The sequence below is a fragment of the Engraulis encrasicolus genome, chromosome 1 (genome assembly GCF_034702125.1).
Source record: "Engraulis encrasicolus isolate BLACKSEA-1 chromosome 1, IST_EnEncr_1.0, whole genome shotgun sequence".
Taxonomy (NCBI): domain Eukaryota; kingdom Metazoa; phylum Chordata; class Actinopteri; order Clupeiformes; family Engraulidae; genus Engraulis; species Engraulis encrasicolus.
In genome coordinates, this window is record NC_085857.1 from 40,702,366 (window position 1) to 40,715,933 (window position 13,568).

Sequence of the window (13,568 nt, forward strand, 5' to 3'; positions counted from 1 at the left end):
ATGCTCCCAGACAAAGTTTTTTTTTTTTTTTTTTTAATATATTTTTAGGGGCTTTTATGCCTTTATTTGAAAGGACAGTCTGAGAGGGTGACAGGAAGTGAGTGGGACAGAGAGACGGGGTGGGATCGGGAAATGACCCCGGTCGGACTCGAACTGGGGTCCCCGTGGGCATGCAAGCCCAAATGTGGGGGGCTCAGCGTGCTGCGCCACAGCGCCCCCGCTCCCAGACAAAGTTTAATGGCCCAACGTTTCGATCTCTCAGTCCTTTATCAAAGCACTGTGCTGTGGGCCTTTATCTTCTCCTTTCAGTGCACCTGTGCTACAAATGTGCGCGCATTCTCTGACTTTTTACAGCAGCATGTTTACACACAGTAAAACAGCAAAGTAGCAGTTATAGTAGTATAGAACTTCACTGTTCCTCTCCTAATTTCAATAAGCACCGCCCCCACCCCACACACACACACACCATATCACACCCATATCAATACAGGGTCCAATAGCACAACAGCATATTTACACATAGTATATAAACTTAACTTTATTACAGGATAGAGGCCCACAAGGGAAACACATTCATCAACTAGAAAAGTGCTCAGCGAACAGGGTGCACTGCCGCCCTCTGGTGGACAGAAACACTCATGCACCGCGAACGAACTAACAAGGTGAACAATATACTAACAAAGAAGAACATACATTTGCAAATGAAAATGAATCACCCATTTGCCACTGCATTTTTTAGTAAGTTAGTTCTGCTTCCTTGCCGTACATTAGACTGAATGGGCAGGAACATTTCCCCACCAATTTAACTACCGGTACTGCTTTTGTGAGCCACATGTAATGGCACAAACAGCAGCTAGATGGCCTTATTATCCCATGAATTGGAGCAGAAGGACCTCTGGTGAGGTTATATCTGTTGTTATTCTATAATGATTAACAGTGCAGTTATCTATGTACACTGTAGTATGGGTTTTATGTTCAACTAAAAACATTGATTTTTTTATTCAGACAAACGAAGATCCAGCTTTAAGCAACACTAAGTTCTGAACAGTTCTGAAAGTTGCTGTTTCAGTAGTTTATCAACGTGCAACTGGGTAAATAGCCAAAACAGTGGCAAGGGAGAAGCGGAATATCTGTATTTCACATCCACCTACTGAGGTGCTGCTTAAAAATCCCTCAACTTGTTGAGGCCATGGTGGTTTGGATGGTTTAGGTGTTTATTATGCTTTTCTTTATGAACTTATGAACTCTGGGTGAAAGGAATGTCTGCATTCCATTTGTATTCCTTGAAAGAAGGAGGGTGCTACTTCATAGCCCCACAAGTCTTCTGAGGTCATGATAAAGTGCGGAGATTGGATTGTGTGTTGACTCTGAAGGAAGCTCTTGCCCACCTGAGCTCATCTTTGGTCAGGGGTTTAAACGCAGTAGCGGAGCAAGTACGGGGCCGAAGGGGCAATCGCCCCAGGCCAACTGGGCCCAGCTCTGTGGAGGGGCCCACCCTCGAGGTCGGGCATGCAGAGCCATTACCAGTGGGTACGAGTGGGCCCTAGAGCGGGAGGGGCTCCACTACAGGAGGGGGGCCCACTACAGGTCGCCGCCCCCTCTGCAACGAACCCCTAGCTTCGACCTGATTTAACAGGTTGTATTGTGTTTACTCTGGAAGTGTCTCCTGCTGTGCTAAGGTAGTGTAGTGTGCAGGCAGTGTGTACTCCAGCAGCAACAAGGAGACTTTTACCGTCAATTAATTAATCAATCAATGGATTATCAAATCTTCATGATAATATATCGTGATAGCTATTTTCACGATATATTGCATCAATTCATGACAATGTATTGCGATATTTATTTTTACGATTCACTACAAAAATTGAAGACACCAAAAATCGATTATTTAATAATAATAAAAATTGTGAACCCCTTGCCAATACCCACCCCTGTTATCAAGTAATTGATCATTAATAATCAATCAATACCAACCTTTTTTAATGATGCTGTGAGAATTAAGAGTTGTAAAGTCTGTGTCCAAGAGTGTGGTGTGGTTACCTGAGCTCCTGCTGTGTGGCGGTGGTGTCCAGCGTGTCCTCCAGCTCTGACTTGAGGGCCTCCAGCTCCTCGCCCAGGTCCCTCTTCATCTTCTCGGCCTTGTTGCGGGCGGCGCGCTCCGAGTCCAGGTCGTCCTGCAGGTCGGAGATGTGGCCCTCCAGCTCGCGGATCTTCTTCTGGGCGTTGTTCTTCTGCGCCGTCTCCTCCTCCAGCCTACAAAGTGGAGTGAAGTTTAAAACAAAAAAAATGTGTAAAAAATTTTTTGGGGGTCTTTTTCAACTTTATTTGTTAGGACAGTGTGAGAGGTGGGCAGGAAGCGAATTGGGAGAGAGACGGGGAGGGGTCGGCAAAGGACCCTGGCCGGAATTGAACCCGGGTCGCCAGAGTAGTACCCTACCGTTAGGCCACAGCAGGGCCGTGAAGTCAAATTTAGAACAAAAGGGAACAAGCTTCAGCAAACAATCCGGTGCAATCCAGAAAAAATAAGGTGAGGTGGGTGCAGCTCAGATATCATCTCAAGGTTTCTGCTCATTCAAGATGCATAACAAATTGAGTATTGTTTCAATATGAGTTGTATGTCTTCCAGGACTCTTGAAGACGTCTTCTTCAGAGGCATATTGAAATATTTGTCATTTTTTTATGCACCTGAATCAACACAAAAGTAAGAGCACCGGCCATACTCACATATGACATTATTAAGTGAAGTACAACTTCTTATACAACTCTTTTCACAGGTAAGACAGGCACAAAGAGCTTTAACAATTATGATTATAGCCAGGATGAGAGAGAGAAAATAGAGCAGTCATAGAAGCAGCAGTAGTAGCAACACAAAATAAACAGCAGGATTTACAGAGGGCAGAACGAAGTAAACAAGACAATTACAGCCCATTAGAGCCAATTACTGCTATGCCTTTGAAACTATGTTTTTCAGTTACTATGTCATTGACTGATGCATCCCTTTGAAACTAAGTTTTGCTGAAAATAAAGCATTCCATTCCTTACCTGGCCAAAGCGTTCTGAAGCTCCTCTTCCTTCTTTGCGAGTTGTGCTTTCAGGTCGGCGATTTGGGCCTGGAGTTCTGCGATCTGCTCGGACATGTCGTTGCCCTCGGCCTCCAGCTTCCTCTTGGCCTTGTCCAGCTCCTGACGGCTCTTCTCCTCTTTCTTCAGGCGCACTATGTGTACATACATTACATTACATTGCACTTAGCTGACGCTTTCATTTATTCAAAGCGACTTACAGTTATTATTTGTCTGGGTATTGGTTACAGTCCCTGGAGCAAATGTGGGGTTAAGTGCCTTGCTCAAGGGCACTTCAGCCATAAAGGGAGAGGTCAGGGGGGATTCGAACCTGCAACCCCCAGATTGAAAGATCAACTCTCTAACCACTAGGTCACGGCTGCCCCCACTACATACATGGCTTTTTGGTGAAGTGTGTGTTTTCAGTCAGTAAGGGTGCTTTTATCGAGGTTGATTGATAAGGGGTTGAGTGGATTTACTCATTGAATCACCACACACCTACAGTACATAATACTTTAAATTGGATTTCTGAGTTGTTTTCAGTTCACAAAATTACAACCATTTGGAGTTATGGAGAAGCTGAGATGGAAATCGAGATATGTCAAATAGAAATTGTGTATGTCTTCTTTACCCTCAAGTTCAGAGATCATTGATTCAAATTACAATCATTTGGAGTCAAGGAGAAGTTGACATGGAAAAAAATCGAGATATCATGTCAAATAGAATTGTGTATTGTATGTCTTTACCCTCAAGTTCAGAGATCATTGATTCATGTTTGTTCTTCAGCTTGGTGAGGTTCTTGGACTTCTCCTCTTCCTCAGTGAGATTGGAGCTCAGGTCGGCCATTCTCTCCTCCATCTGTTTCTTTTCCTATATAAAAAATATTGGTAACATGTAATAATAATGTCTGTTTATAAAGCATTAATAACATGTAGTAAATAATGAACAAATGATGAATAAAGCATTAACAAATGTTTGAAAATGACTTGTAAATGTTTGTAAATGTTTTGTTAATATTTTATATTCATCAAACATTTTAAATTGCTTGGAAATGACTAATAAGTAAGGGTTAACGTTCGGCGAGAAGGTCGCTACCGTGGAATAGCAGCACGACAGAGAGAATCTTTAGACCCCGACGCGGAGCGGAGGGGTCTTGTTCTCTCTGAAGTGCTGCTATTCCACAAAGCGACCGACTCGCCGAAAGTTAACCCGCTTATTATATGGATATACTTAAATGATTCACACATGCGGGCTCATTTCTTTAGACCTATTTAATGTTAAGATTGTTGCTGCGCAAAACAAAACAGTGCCGTTGTGGAACACCGCTAGGCAACAGCTAGGTAGGCTAGCCAGGACAACAGGTGTTGTCTATCACAGCAGCTGATTCGAGTGACAAAAGACCGGACCCCCTGCGGAGTGATATGAAACATTTGCTTTAGCCACTGACTTGTATACAAGCCAGTGGCTTTAGCAGTGAACGTCTTGTTGCCATTGACAGCGGTAGCCAGGAGAACGGGTGCTGTCTATCACAGCAGCTGATTAGAGTCTTGTTGAAAAGTCGCTTTAGCAGTGAAAAGTCTTGTTGTTGCCATTGACAGCGGTCTGTTATAGACCAACCCGTCCGTTATCGAAAAATAACAGACGTCCGAACGTTGGGGAGCCCCGTTGAAATGAATGGAGCATTCGACAGATGACGTCACAACCATATAATAATACTCTGTTAAAAGATTTAAGGGTAACACTTTATAATAATGTCTGCTCAATAATATGTTCAAGAATTTACAAATCAGTTTATTGGTAACACTTTATAATAATGGCTGTATATAAAGACTTAGTAAATAATAAACTAATGATGAACAAAACATTGGAAAATGTGTTCATTGTTGACTAAATTGTATTCCTGCTTTATAAAATATCTACAAATAATATTTTCAAAAAATTATATTAATACAAGAGTATTTTACACATTTACAAACAACTTGTAAATGTTTGATGAATATAACATATCGGTAACACTTTATAATAATTCTATGTCATGAACGTTGGATGAATACAAAGTGGTCAGAAATTGAAATAAACATTAATTTAATGTGAGTATGCAGCAGCTCCATGCTATTATTTCTCCACAGTTTATACAAGTAAGACATTGTAGTGATATTTACTTTATTTTACTTTTTATGTATTTTTTTGAAGAGCAACAGGAAGCGAATGTGGGAGAGACGGGGTAGGGATGGCAAATAACCCAGGCCTGATTCGAACCCTGGGTGCAACCCTTGGGCATGCAAGCCCAAATGTGGGGGGCTTAGCACAAATAAATTGTAGTGATTTTGACTAAAATGTTTGTTGTACGCATGCTCCTAAGCTTATCAGACCCCTCATTCCTCTGACTTAGCCATCAGTGGGAGCTCAACGAGCCATTGGAAATGATGGATTTTCACCGGCTCCATTTCAGGGGTACAATTTAAAATGGAAGGGATAGCCAGTTTGGCTGGACAGACTTGTTCGCAACATTTGATACAGCGTCACGGGAAGTATGAGCAGACCTAGGCTAACAAGCTAGGCCTGGCACAAGGAAAGAAATAGGATGACCGCAGCTGCTCAACTCAAGTGATCCTCCTCCTTCACTTGAATTAAGTCCTTCCTGTTAAAGGGGTATGCCACTATTTTGGGGCTTAATACAGTTACAATCGCTGGCCAGGGTTTATAAAGGTGGTAAAGTGTCTTATTTTTCATGTAAGCCGTTGTCTTGCTACATGCTACATGGATCCATTGACTTTCACTAGCTTAGCGACATACTCCCTCTTTTAACTTGTCTTAAAGCAAGACAATGCTTAACATGAATAATAAGACACTTTACCACCTTTATAAACCCCAGCCAACGATTTTAACTTTATTAAGCCCCAAAATAGTGGCATACCCCTTTGATGCACCGGATTGTGAGGTACTGAAGCGCATACAGTGCATATAGAACATACTATACTGCTTTTTCTACTTGGCCTGGCACATTTATAGTAGTACAGGTAGTAGTAGTGTAGTTGTAGTGACCTTCTGCAGCTTGTTGTTCTGGTCGTCCATGACGAGGATGTCGTCCTCCAGCTTCTTGATCTTGCCCTCACAGGTCACCTTCTCCAGCTGCAGCTTCTGACGAGCATCCTCCTCCTCCTCGAGGTGCTCTTCCAGCTCCTGATGGAGAGAACGAGAGAGAGAAAGAGAGACAGAGAGAGGGAGAGAGAGAGAGAGGCTGACCGATCGACCAAGACAGATAACCTAATAAGAACCTCAAATCACGTCTAATGCCTTCAGACAAGTCAGAACAATTTATACAAAGTATGATATTGTGATGAAGTTCACGTATCGTGATAAAGTGCACTTTAGCACGCCTCAGCCAAGGTAGGTTATCATTCAAAATTGCAAGAAAAATCCTTCACACTGTCCAATCCACATGTACTGTGTGTTTTTGTTCACGCCAACATTCTTCAGTAGAGGAAGGTTGGTATGACCAATGCTTTAATAAATACAGCATACTGGACGGATACTATGACACATGTTAAGAGACTGGACGCATACTTACATCTAAGCTAGTCTGGACGGATACTATGAAACATATAAGTGAGTATTGACGGATACTATGAAACATATAAGTGAGTCAGGATGGATACTATGAAACATATAAGTGAGTCAGGATGGATACTATGAAACATATAAGCCAGTCTGGACGGACACTATGAAACATGTGCATTGAGTCTGGACGTGTTACGGAGGTCTTCCTGCACCTGTTCGTCCCCCTCGGGCCGCAAACCTGCGACCTCGTCAACTACAACGGTCCAGCAATGGGAGGCACAATACAATACCGCTGGACTAAAGGACCAGTCCCCCAGCCCAACGGCATCGACACTGTATGAGGTTATCGGGAGGGAGGTTTACTAACGTTAACTCTGCTAGTTAGTCTCCGTTACAGATGGATACTATGAAAAGTATGTGAGTGAGTCCGCACCTGGACTTGCATCTGCATCTTCTTCTTCTCCTCCTGCAGCATGATGGAGCGGTCCTCCTCCTCCTCCAGCCGGTTCTCCATCTCGTGCAGGATCTCCTCCAGCTCCTGCTTCTTGGTGGCCAGCCGCACGCGCATCTCCTCCGCCTCCGCGTACAGCTCCGTCTCAGCCTGCAGCTGCTCCTGCAGCTGGTTCCTCTCCTCCAACACCTAGAGAAACAAATAACGAAACACGCTTATAATAACACATTTATGCCATGTTCACACCAGTAGCGACCAAGGCGAACGGAGCGACGAAAGTCATTATTTCTCATGGAGGGTGTGCCACGACCAGCGCTACCAGAGCGAATTCGCCAGGGGCGAAGCTTCCTGAGCGATCAGAGCGAATTTTAACGATAAAAAGTCAGCTAATCTTATGTTGGAATGTTCATATCAACGAATGTTCTAGGCTGTCAAGCCAGAGCCGTTATGTGATTAGCTAAATCAAACATGTCAATGCCACGTCCAGAGCGAATACAGCGAATTCAAGGTGAAACTTCTTCTGATACCTCTGCTACCAGGTAGCGTAGTTCGCTCTTGGTCTGAATGAGGCATTAGAGAGTTGAATTAACATTGCATCACATAACAACAACTGGTTCCTCCAGCAGCTGCAGAAAGGAGAGAGACATCACACATTTAGAGAGTTGAATTGACACTGCAAAATGCACTGTATATAACAGAACTTTTTTGGTAATTGGACTGCATTTATATAGCGCCTTTCCACTCCTTCGAGCACTCAAAGCGCTTTACATTGCATGCCTCACATTCACCCATTCACACTCGCATTCACACACCGGTGGCAGTGGCTTCCACCCTGCCACCAGGAGCAATTGGGGTTAAGTATCTTGCTCAAGGACACATCAATGAGTCAAGCAGAGCCGGGCTCGAACCTGCAACCATCTGGTTGCCGAACAGGTTCCGCCACCACCGGCCCAGCTGATTCCTCATCTCGACCCGCTAAAGCTTGGGTGGCCATAGCTTGCAAGCCAAGTTTAAAGGGGATGGTCAAAAGCTGACCAAAAGCTTAGCTACTAAAACTTGGTCAAAAGATCTAGCTTAGCGTGCTGACATTTTTTGTCAAGAATCCTAGTTTACAGAGAAACATCTACATGCGTCACAATCATATAAATTAAAATAATTATTGCATAAATACATAATATTACATTGTTGTACTTATAACTTAGTAAGTAATGTAAAAGCTGCTCTGAAGAAAAATAAATAATAATACAATAGAGTTAACAGCTGAACTGGTGTGAGATGAGCTATACTCGTGCGGTAATATAGGTGTACTTGAGTGTGGAAATAGCTTTACCTGAGTGTGCTTTAAGGAGATGTCCTTGAGCTCTGTCTCGAACTTTACAGAGTTCTCTTTGATTTTCTTCAGCTCCTCTTCCTTCAGAGTCATCTCCTCCTCCTGCCTGGTCACCTGGAGCAGAGGCTTGACCTGAAAAAGACAAAGCAGATGGGAAGAGTCGTTAGACGCACCCGCAAATATCAATTGTGCACAACTAGGAATCAAGAAGAATCAAGAATCAAGAGCTTTTATTGTCATTGACAAACAAATTTGACAATGAAATTGCGTTTAAGACTACAATGTACAAGTATTCCCTATTATTGTATCACATTACATTACATTAGACTTAGCTGACGCTTTCATCCGAAGCGACTTACAGTTATTTACAGGGTATTGGTTGCGTTCCCTCGAGCAGTATGGGATTAGGTGTGAGATTAAAACCTGCAACAATCTGATCTGAAGTCCATCTCCTTAACCACTATGCCAAGGCACGATTATATTTTGATGACACTTGGTGGCTGGCAAATGATAAAATATGAAGGAAAATGTTCAAGTATCTCTTCATATTACAAGAAAACCCAACAATGCGAATAGTGCATTTTCTCAGAAGATTCTCCTCACATACACACACACACACACACACACACACACACACACACACACACACACACACACACACACACACACACACACACACACACACACACACACACACACACACACACACACACACACACAATGGCTAGATGGTCTCACCTTTGTGAACAGTCTCCACCACTGCCAGTTCCTGAGTTTGAGGTAGGCGGCACAGTTCCTCTGGATGACCTTCATGGCGGTCAGCTGCTGCTGTAGCTTGGCGAAGGCCCTGTGGTGAAGTCACAGCATTTTCAGGGGGTACGTTTCTCGAAACCATAGTTGCTAACGTCATTAGCTAGTAGTTTGTAAAGCAATTCCCCATTGGCAACTACCCAAGTTGCTAACTAGCTAACACCTACGCTTTTGAGAAACGCACCCCTGGCTTGCTTCAGGTAATAATTGGTAGTCGTAGAGAACAACGCAAAGCAAACCCACCTACAGTAGATTCTTCATTGTGATTTACATACTTAATTTAAATGTGTGTTAAATGTGAAAAAGGTATGTTGCCCTGCTGCCTTAAGTTTGTAAGTTAAGAGTTGAGTTAAAGGGGTATGCCACTATTACAGTTAAAATTGTTGGCTGGGGTTTATAAAGGTGGTAAAGTGTCTTATTTTTCATGTGAAGCGTTGTCTTGCTTTAAGACAAGTTAAAAGAGGGAGTATGTTGCTAAGCTAGTGAAAGTCAATGCATCCATGTAGCTACACGGATCCATTGACTTTCACTAGCTTAGCGACATGCTACCTCTTTTAACTCGTCTTAATACAAGACAACGGCTTACATGAAAAATAAGACACTTTACCACCTATGCAAACCCTGGCCAACGATTTTAACTGTATTAAGCCCCAAAATAGTGGCATACCCCTTTAAGTCTAAAGTTGAGTTAACTTACAAACTTAAAGCTGCGGGGCAACTTCCTTCTTTTACGTTTAACTGGCTTGCAACGTTTTACATTGTCCAGTATGCGGTGTAGAAATACAATATTTTCTTTGAAATACCGGCAGTAAGTATGTGCGGGTGACATAAAAAAGTAGGTAACACTTAAGAATAACTACCTATTCACAGCTTTATAAACACTTTACAAATAATGAACCAATTATCAACAAAATGCTAACAAATGTTTATAAATGGGCAAGAAATACTATGCTAACACAGCAGACCAAGCGCAGTCGCATCGGTCCTGGATGGAAGTTTCTCCTCCAAAGACCAGAAGGCATGAAACTACGTAAAACTCACACAGTAGAAGTTGATTCCCATTCCACTGTGCAGTCGTAGTTTGGTTATTACTCATTTTCAAACATTTGTAAATGCTTTGTTAAATGTTAATTATTATTAAATGTTAATAATGTGTTTATAAAGTGTTTGTCACCAAAAAGTACATACTTTCTGGCCAGGAATCCTCGTGCCTGGGACTGGAAGGCAATGATGACGACGGTAATCTTCATGTCTCTCTCCTCCTCCAGCTGGGCCAGCACTCCCGTCCTGAAGAAGATCTTACTCTGGCCGATACGGTACAGGTTGGTGTCCAGGTCCAGACACTTCATCTGAGTGGCAGATATTCAGGGATGTAGTAGCGTTTTGGAGAGCGCACGCATCCAGATATAACAGGTGCCGGACTTAAACACGATTAAAAACATGAAAAGAAGGAAGGTCCGCACACTGTTGCTGCTTCCGGTTTATTAATTTCTTCGTCAGACCAGACTGGTCGAAATGTTGTATTAATAGACTGGGAGCAGCAACAGTGTGCAGACCTTCCTCAGATATTCAGGGATGGTCAGAGTGGATTGATTAATTAGTTTTACAATCCAGTGCCACATATTCCAAATCACTTGGTTTTACCTGTCAATTCAGCCAGGTGATAGGCTGGTTGAATGATATCCTGGTTGAATTGGACAGGTAAAACAAGCTTACCATGAGACAAACAGCTTGTTTTCCGTCCATGAAGCCTTTGGGGATAGTGCCGGCAGCCAAAATTTCATATCTAAAAAGACAAGCAGTAGACAAATGGTATCAGACAAATAAATACAATGAAAGAAAGGAGTGACCGGAGCATCTTCAGATGTGGAAATGTACTTGTTTTATTGTGCAAGTGCTAAGACTTAATGTTTTGACGTTCTCACGTCTTCTTCAGAGTCAATAGTCAAACAAATACAATACCTCAGATTATCACAATAGTCCTCCTGAAGCATAACAATTTGAATGTCTTGCAACATTTACCTCTGTCTGAACTCCTGGAAGACGATTCTGTTGGGGAAGCCCTGTCTGCAGATACGGATGCCCTCCAGCACACCGTTACACCTCAGCTGTTCCAGCACCAGGTTAGCATCCAGCTTTCCTGCCTGCAGTAATGACACCGTGTATTTTCAGTGCTTATTCAAGACTGAAAAAATTGCTCCTACTCCCCTTGCTGAATTCATTGAATAATGTATTGTGGGAGTCAATGAACTACAATCAATAAACTCAATCCAATCACCATCAGAATTACCGGGCGAATACACTGGCCGCGACAAGATCAAGCGACAGAGAAACGCTGGACTGTGCTGCAAGAGCGATGCGAGCGATAGAAGCGACAGAGTATGTCCGTTAAAAGCAGAATGCAAGTATTCCAACATTCCCATTGGCTGTGACGGCTGTCGCCGAACGGCATCATAGCTCATTTGCATAATATTCGCTTAAGTCCAACTACAAACTGTCGCTCAAGTCACCTGAATCACGGCGACTCAATACAAAGACAATTACTTCCGTTGCTGGAATCGCTCATGCCGCACTTGATCTATTCGTGCCTTTAGCCCCTTAAGACACGGCATTATAAATGAGCCGTTACCAGAATGGGAATGACCAAGTCGTAATGCATTACTAAAGGCCCTGTGCACTATCATAGTAATGTAGTATTATATAGTTAACTTTCAATGTCTATTACAGCGTGCCACAGGAGGTACGGCGTGCATTAAGGGGCTACACTTCGTTTACATGTAGTATAACAACTCAAACAAGTATATTAAATTATGCTACATACTGCACACATTCGAGTCTTGGACATATGATATCATCTCACATTAGTGCAGCACTGGTTTAAGATCAAATTTCATAGCTGTCTGTTCTTAATAAATGGGAAACAAGAGAACAAAAGCAGGAACAGATCACTCTCGTTTGCAATCATCACCATATCACTTTACCCTCTTCTCGTGGTTGGGCCCGAGCGAACCTGATGACGCACAGAGGCGAAACGCGTTGTTCGCTCTGAATAAACGAGCAAAAAAAGTCAAACAAATACAAATACTTTACCCTCTTCTCGTGGTTGGGAATGATGCAGCGGACGAAGTTGGGCTGTGTGTTGTGGAGCGTGGTCATGAGCTTGGCCAGGGACTCCTTGTAGAGCTGGCCCACTGTGCGGAACATGCCCTTCTTGGTCTTAGAGGCGCCGGGCCCAGAGGTGTCGCTCATCTTGGCCATGGTGTCCAGACCCACCACTCTGTCAGCTGTGGAGGAAGTATAAGAGTTGTAGCAGAGATATTCTAGACAGAGATACGTCATTCTAGTTCTTTTCTGGTATCCACTTAATGTCGGGTGAACGCCCCTTTAGGAGACCTTCGGTTAGGAGACCTTCGAAGTCCTGGGGTTGAGAATAAATGGAGTCCCCTTAGCGCTGTAGATGGCGGTAGCACACTTCTTGTGCATACACCTCAAAAGTAGAAGGAGGAGGGGACAACACCCCCTTAGGACACCCAACTTGAGCACACTCCTTTGCATTGGATGGGCGGGGTTTGTCATATCTTTCTCTCTTAAATGATTTTTGGTTGTGGTATTAGTTACTGATGTGGGCTGTTTCCAAAAACATTCAAGTAGTACTTAAGCCTAGGTAGTACAGTACTTGACCCCCCGCCAATATATCACATATAATATTTTTGCAGGCCTACATACACATGTTTACACATACAATAATTTTGTAGGCCTACATACAGTACAATATATTTTTCTCACACGTGCACTTTCACATTTCGCAAGCATTTTATTTGCATGTGACAGAAGATATATTGTATGTAGACCTAGGTAAAATAGTGCATGTTTAAACATTAAATGATGATGTGAGACCTATTTCTGATATATTGCCAAAGCGCCTCCTATTTAAGTACTACTTAGGTTTAAGTACGAATTTTAGGAACACGTTTTAGGGAAACGCAGCCGTGATGAATTGAATTATAACAAATAACAGGAATAAAAAATAAGGAATTCACTGATTCATAAAAGTAAAAACTCCACATAGAGAGAAGAATATTTTGTACAGCATATATGGTACACTGTAAATGTGCCCTTTTAAGTCAACACAGCAACACAGGGAGTATGTGTGTTAAATTAACCCATTTTAGCCTGGAGACACATATACGCTGCATTCAGGCTCTTGATATTTGAGGGTTTTTTTTTATTAGACATCTGGGTATGTTAGAGCTGAATGAACACATTCTAATGCCAAATGAGGGTCCTAGCTTTTAAATGCAACTAATTTCATGTTTGTATGTGCATCGGAGGCTGAGATATTGAGGATCTAATAGGC

The 13,568-nt window shown here is 42.7% G+C and overlaps 1 protein-coding gene across 3 annotated transcripts in view; it reads right to left on the reverse strand.

Moving 5' to 3' along the window:
• The window catches only part of myh11a (myosin, heavy chain 11a, smooth muscle), a 71,132-nt gene that overhangs the window by 15,435 nt on the left and 42,129 nt on the right, over positions 1-13,568 (reverse strand). For all 3 annotated transcript variants that reach the window (XM_063202201.1, XM_063202196.1, XM_063202209.1), the window contains 11 exons: positions 12,302-12,495; positions 11,234-11,355; positions 10,928-10,997; positions 10,400-10,560; positions 9,140-9,248; positions 8,402-8,533; positions 7,054-7,260; positions 6,105-6,242; positions 3,806-3,929; positions 3,043-3,214; positions 2,041-2,253 (listed from right to left, as the gene is read on the reverse strand). In XM_063202201.1, coding sequence (XP_063058271.1) covers positions 2,041-2,253; positions 3,043-3,214; positions 3,806-3,929; positions 6,105-6,242; positions 7,054-7,260; positions 8,402-8,533; positions 9,140-9,248; positions 10,400-10,560; positions 10,928-10,997; positions 11,234-11,355; positions 12,302-12,495 — 1,642 coding nt within the window. The remainder of the gene's footprint in view (positions 1-2,040; positions 2,254-3,042; positions 3,215-3,805; positions 3,930-6,104; positions 6,243-7,053; positions 7,261-8,401; positions 8,534-9,139; positions 9,249-10,399; positions 10,561-10,927; positions 10,998-11,233; positions 11,356-12,301; positions 12,496-13,568) is intronic.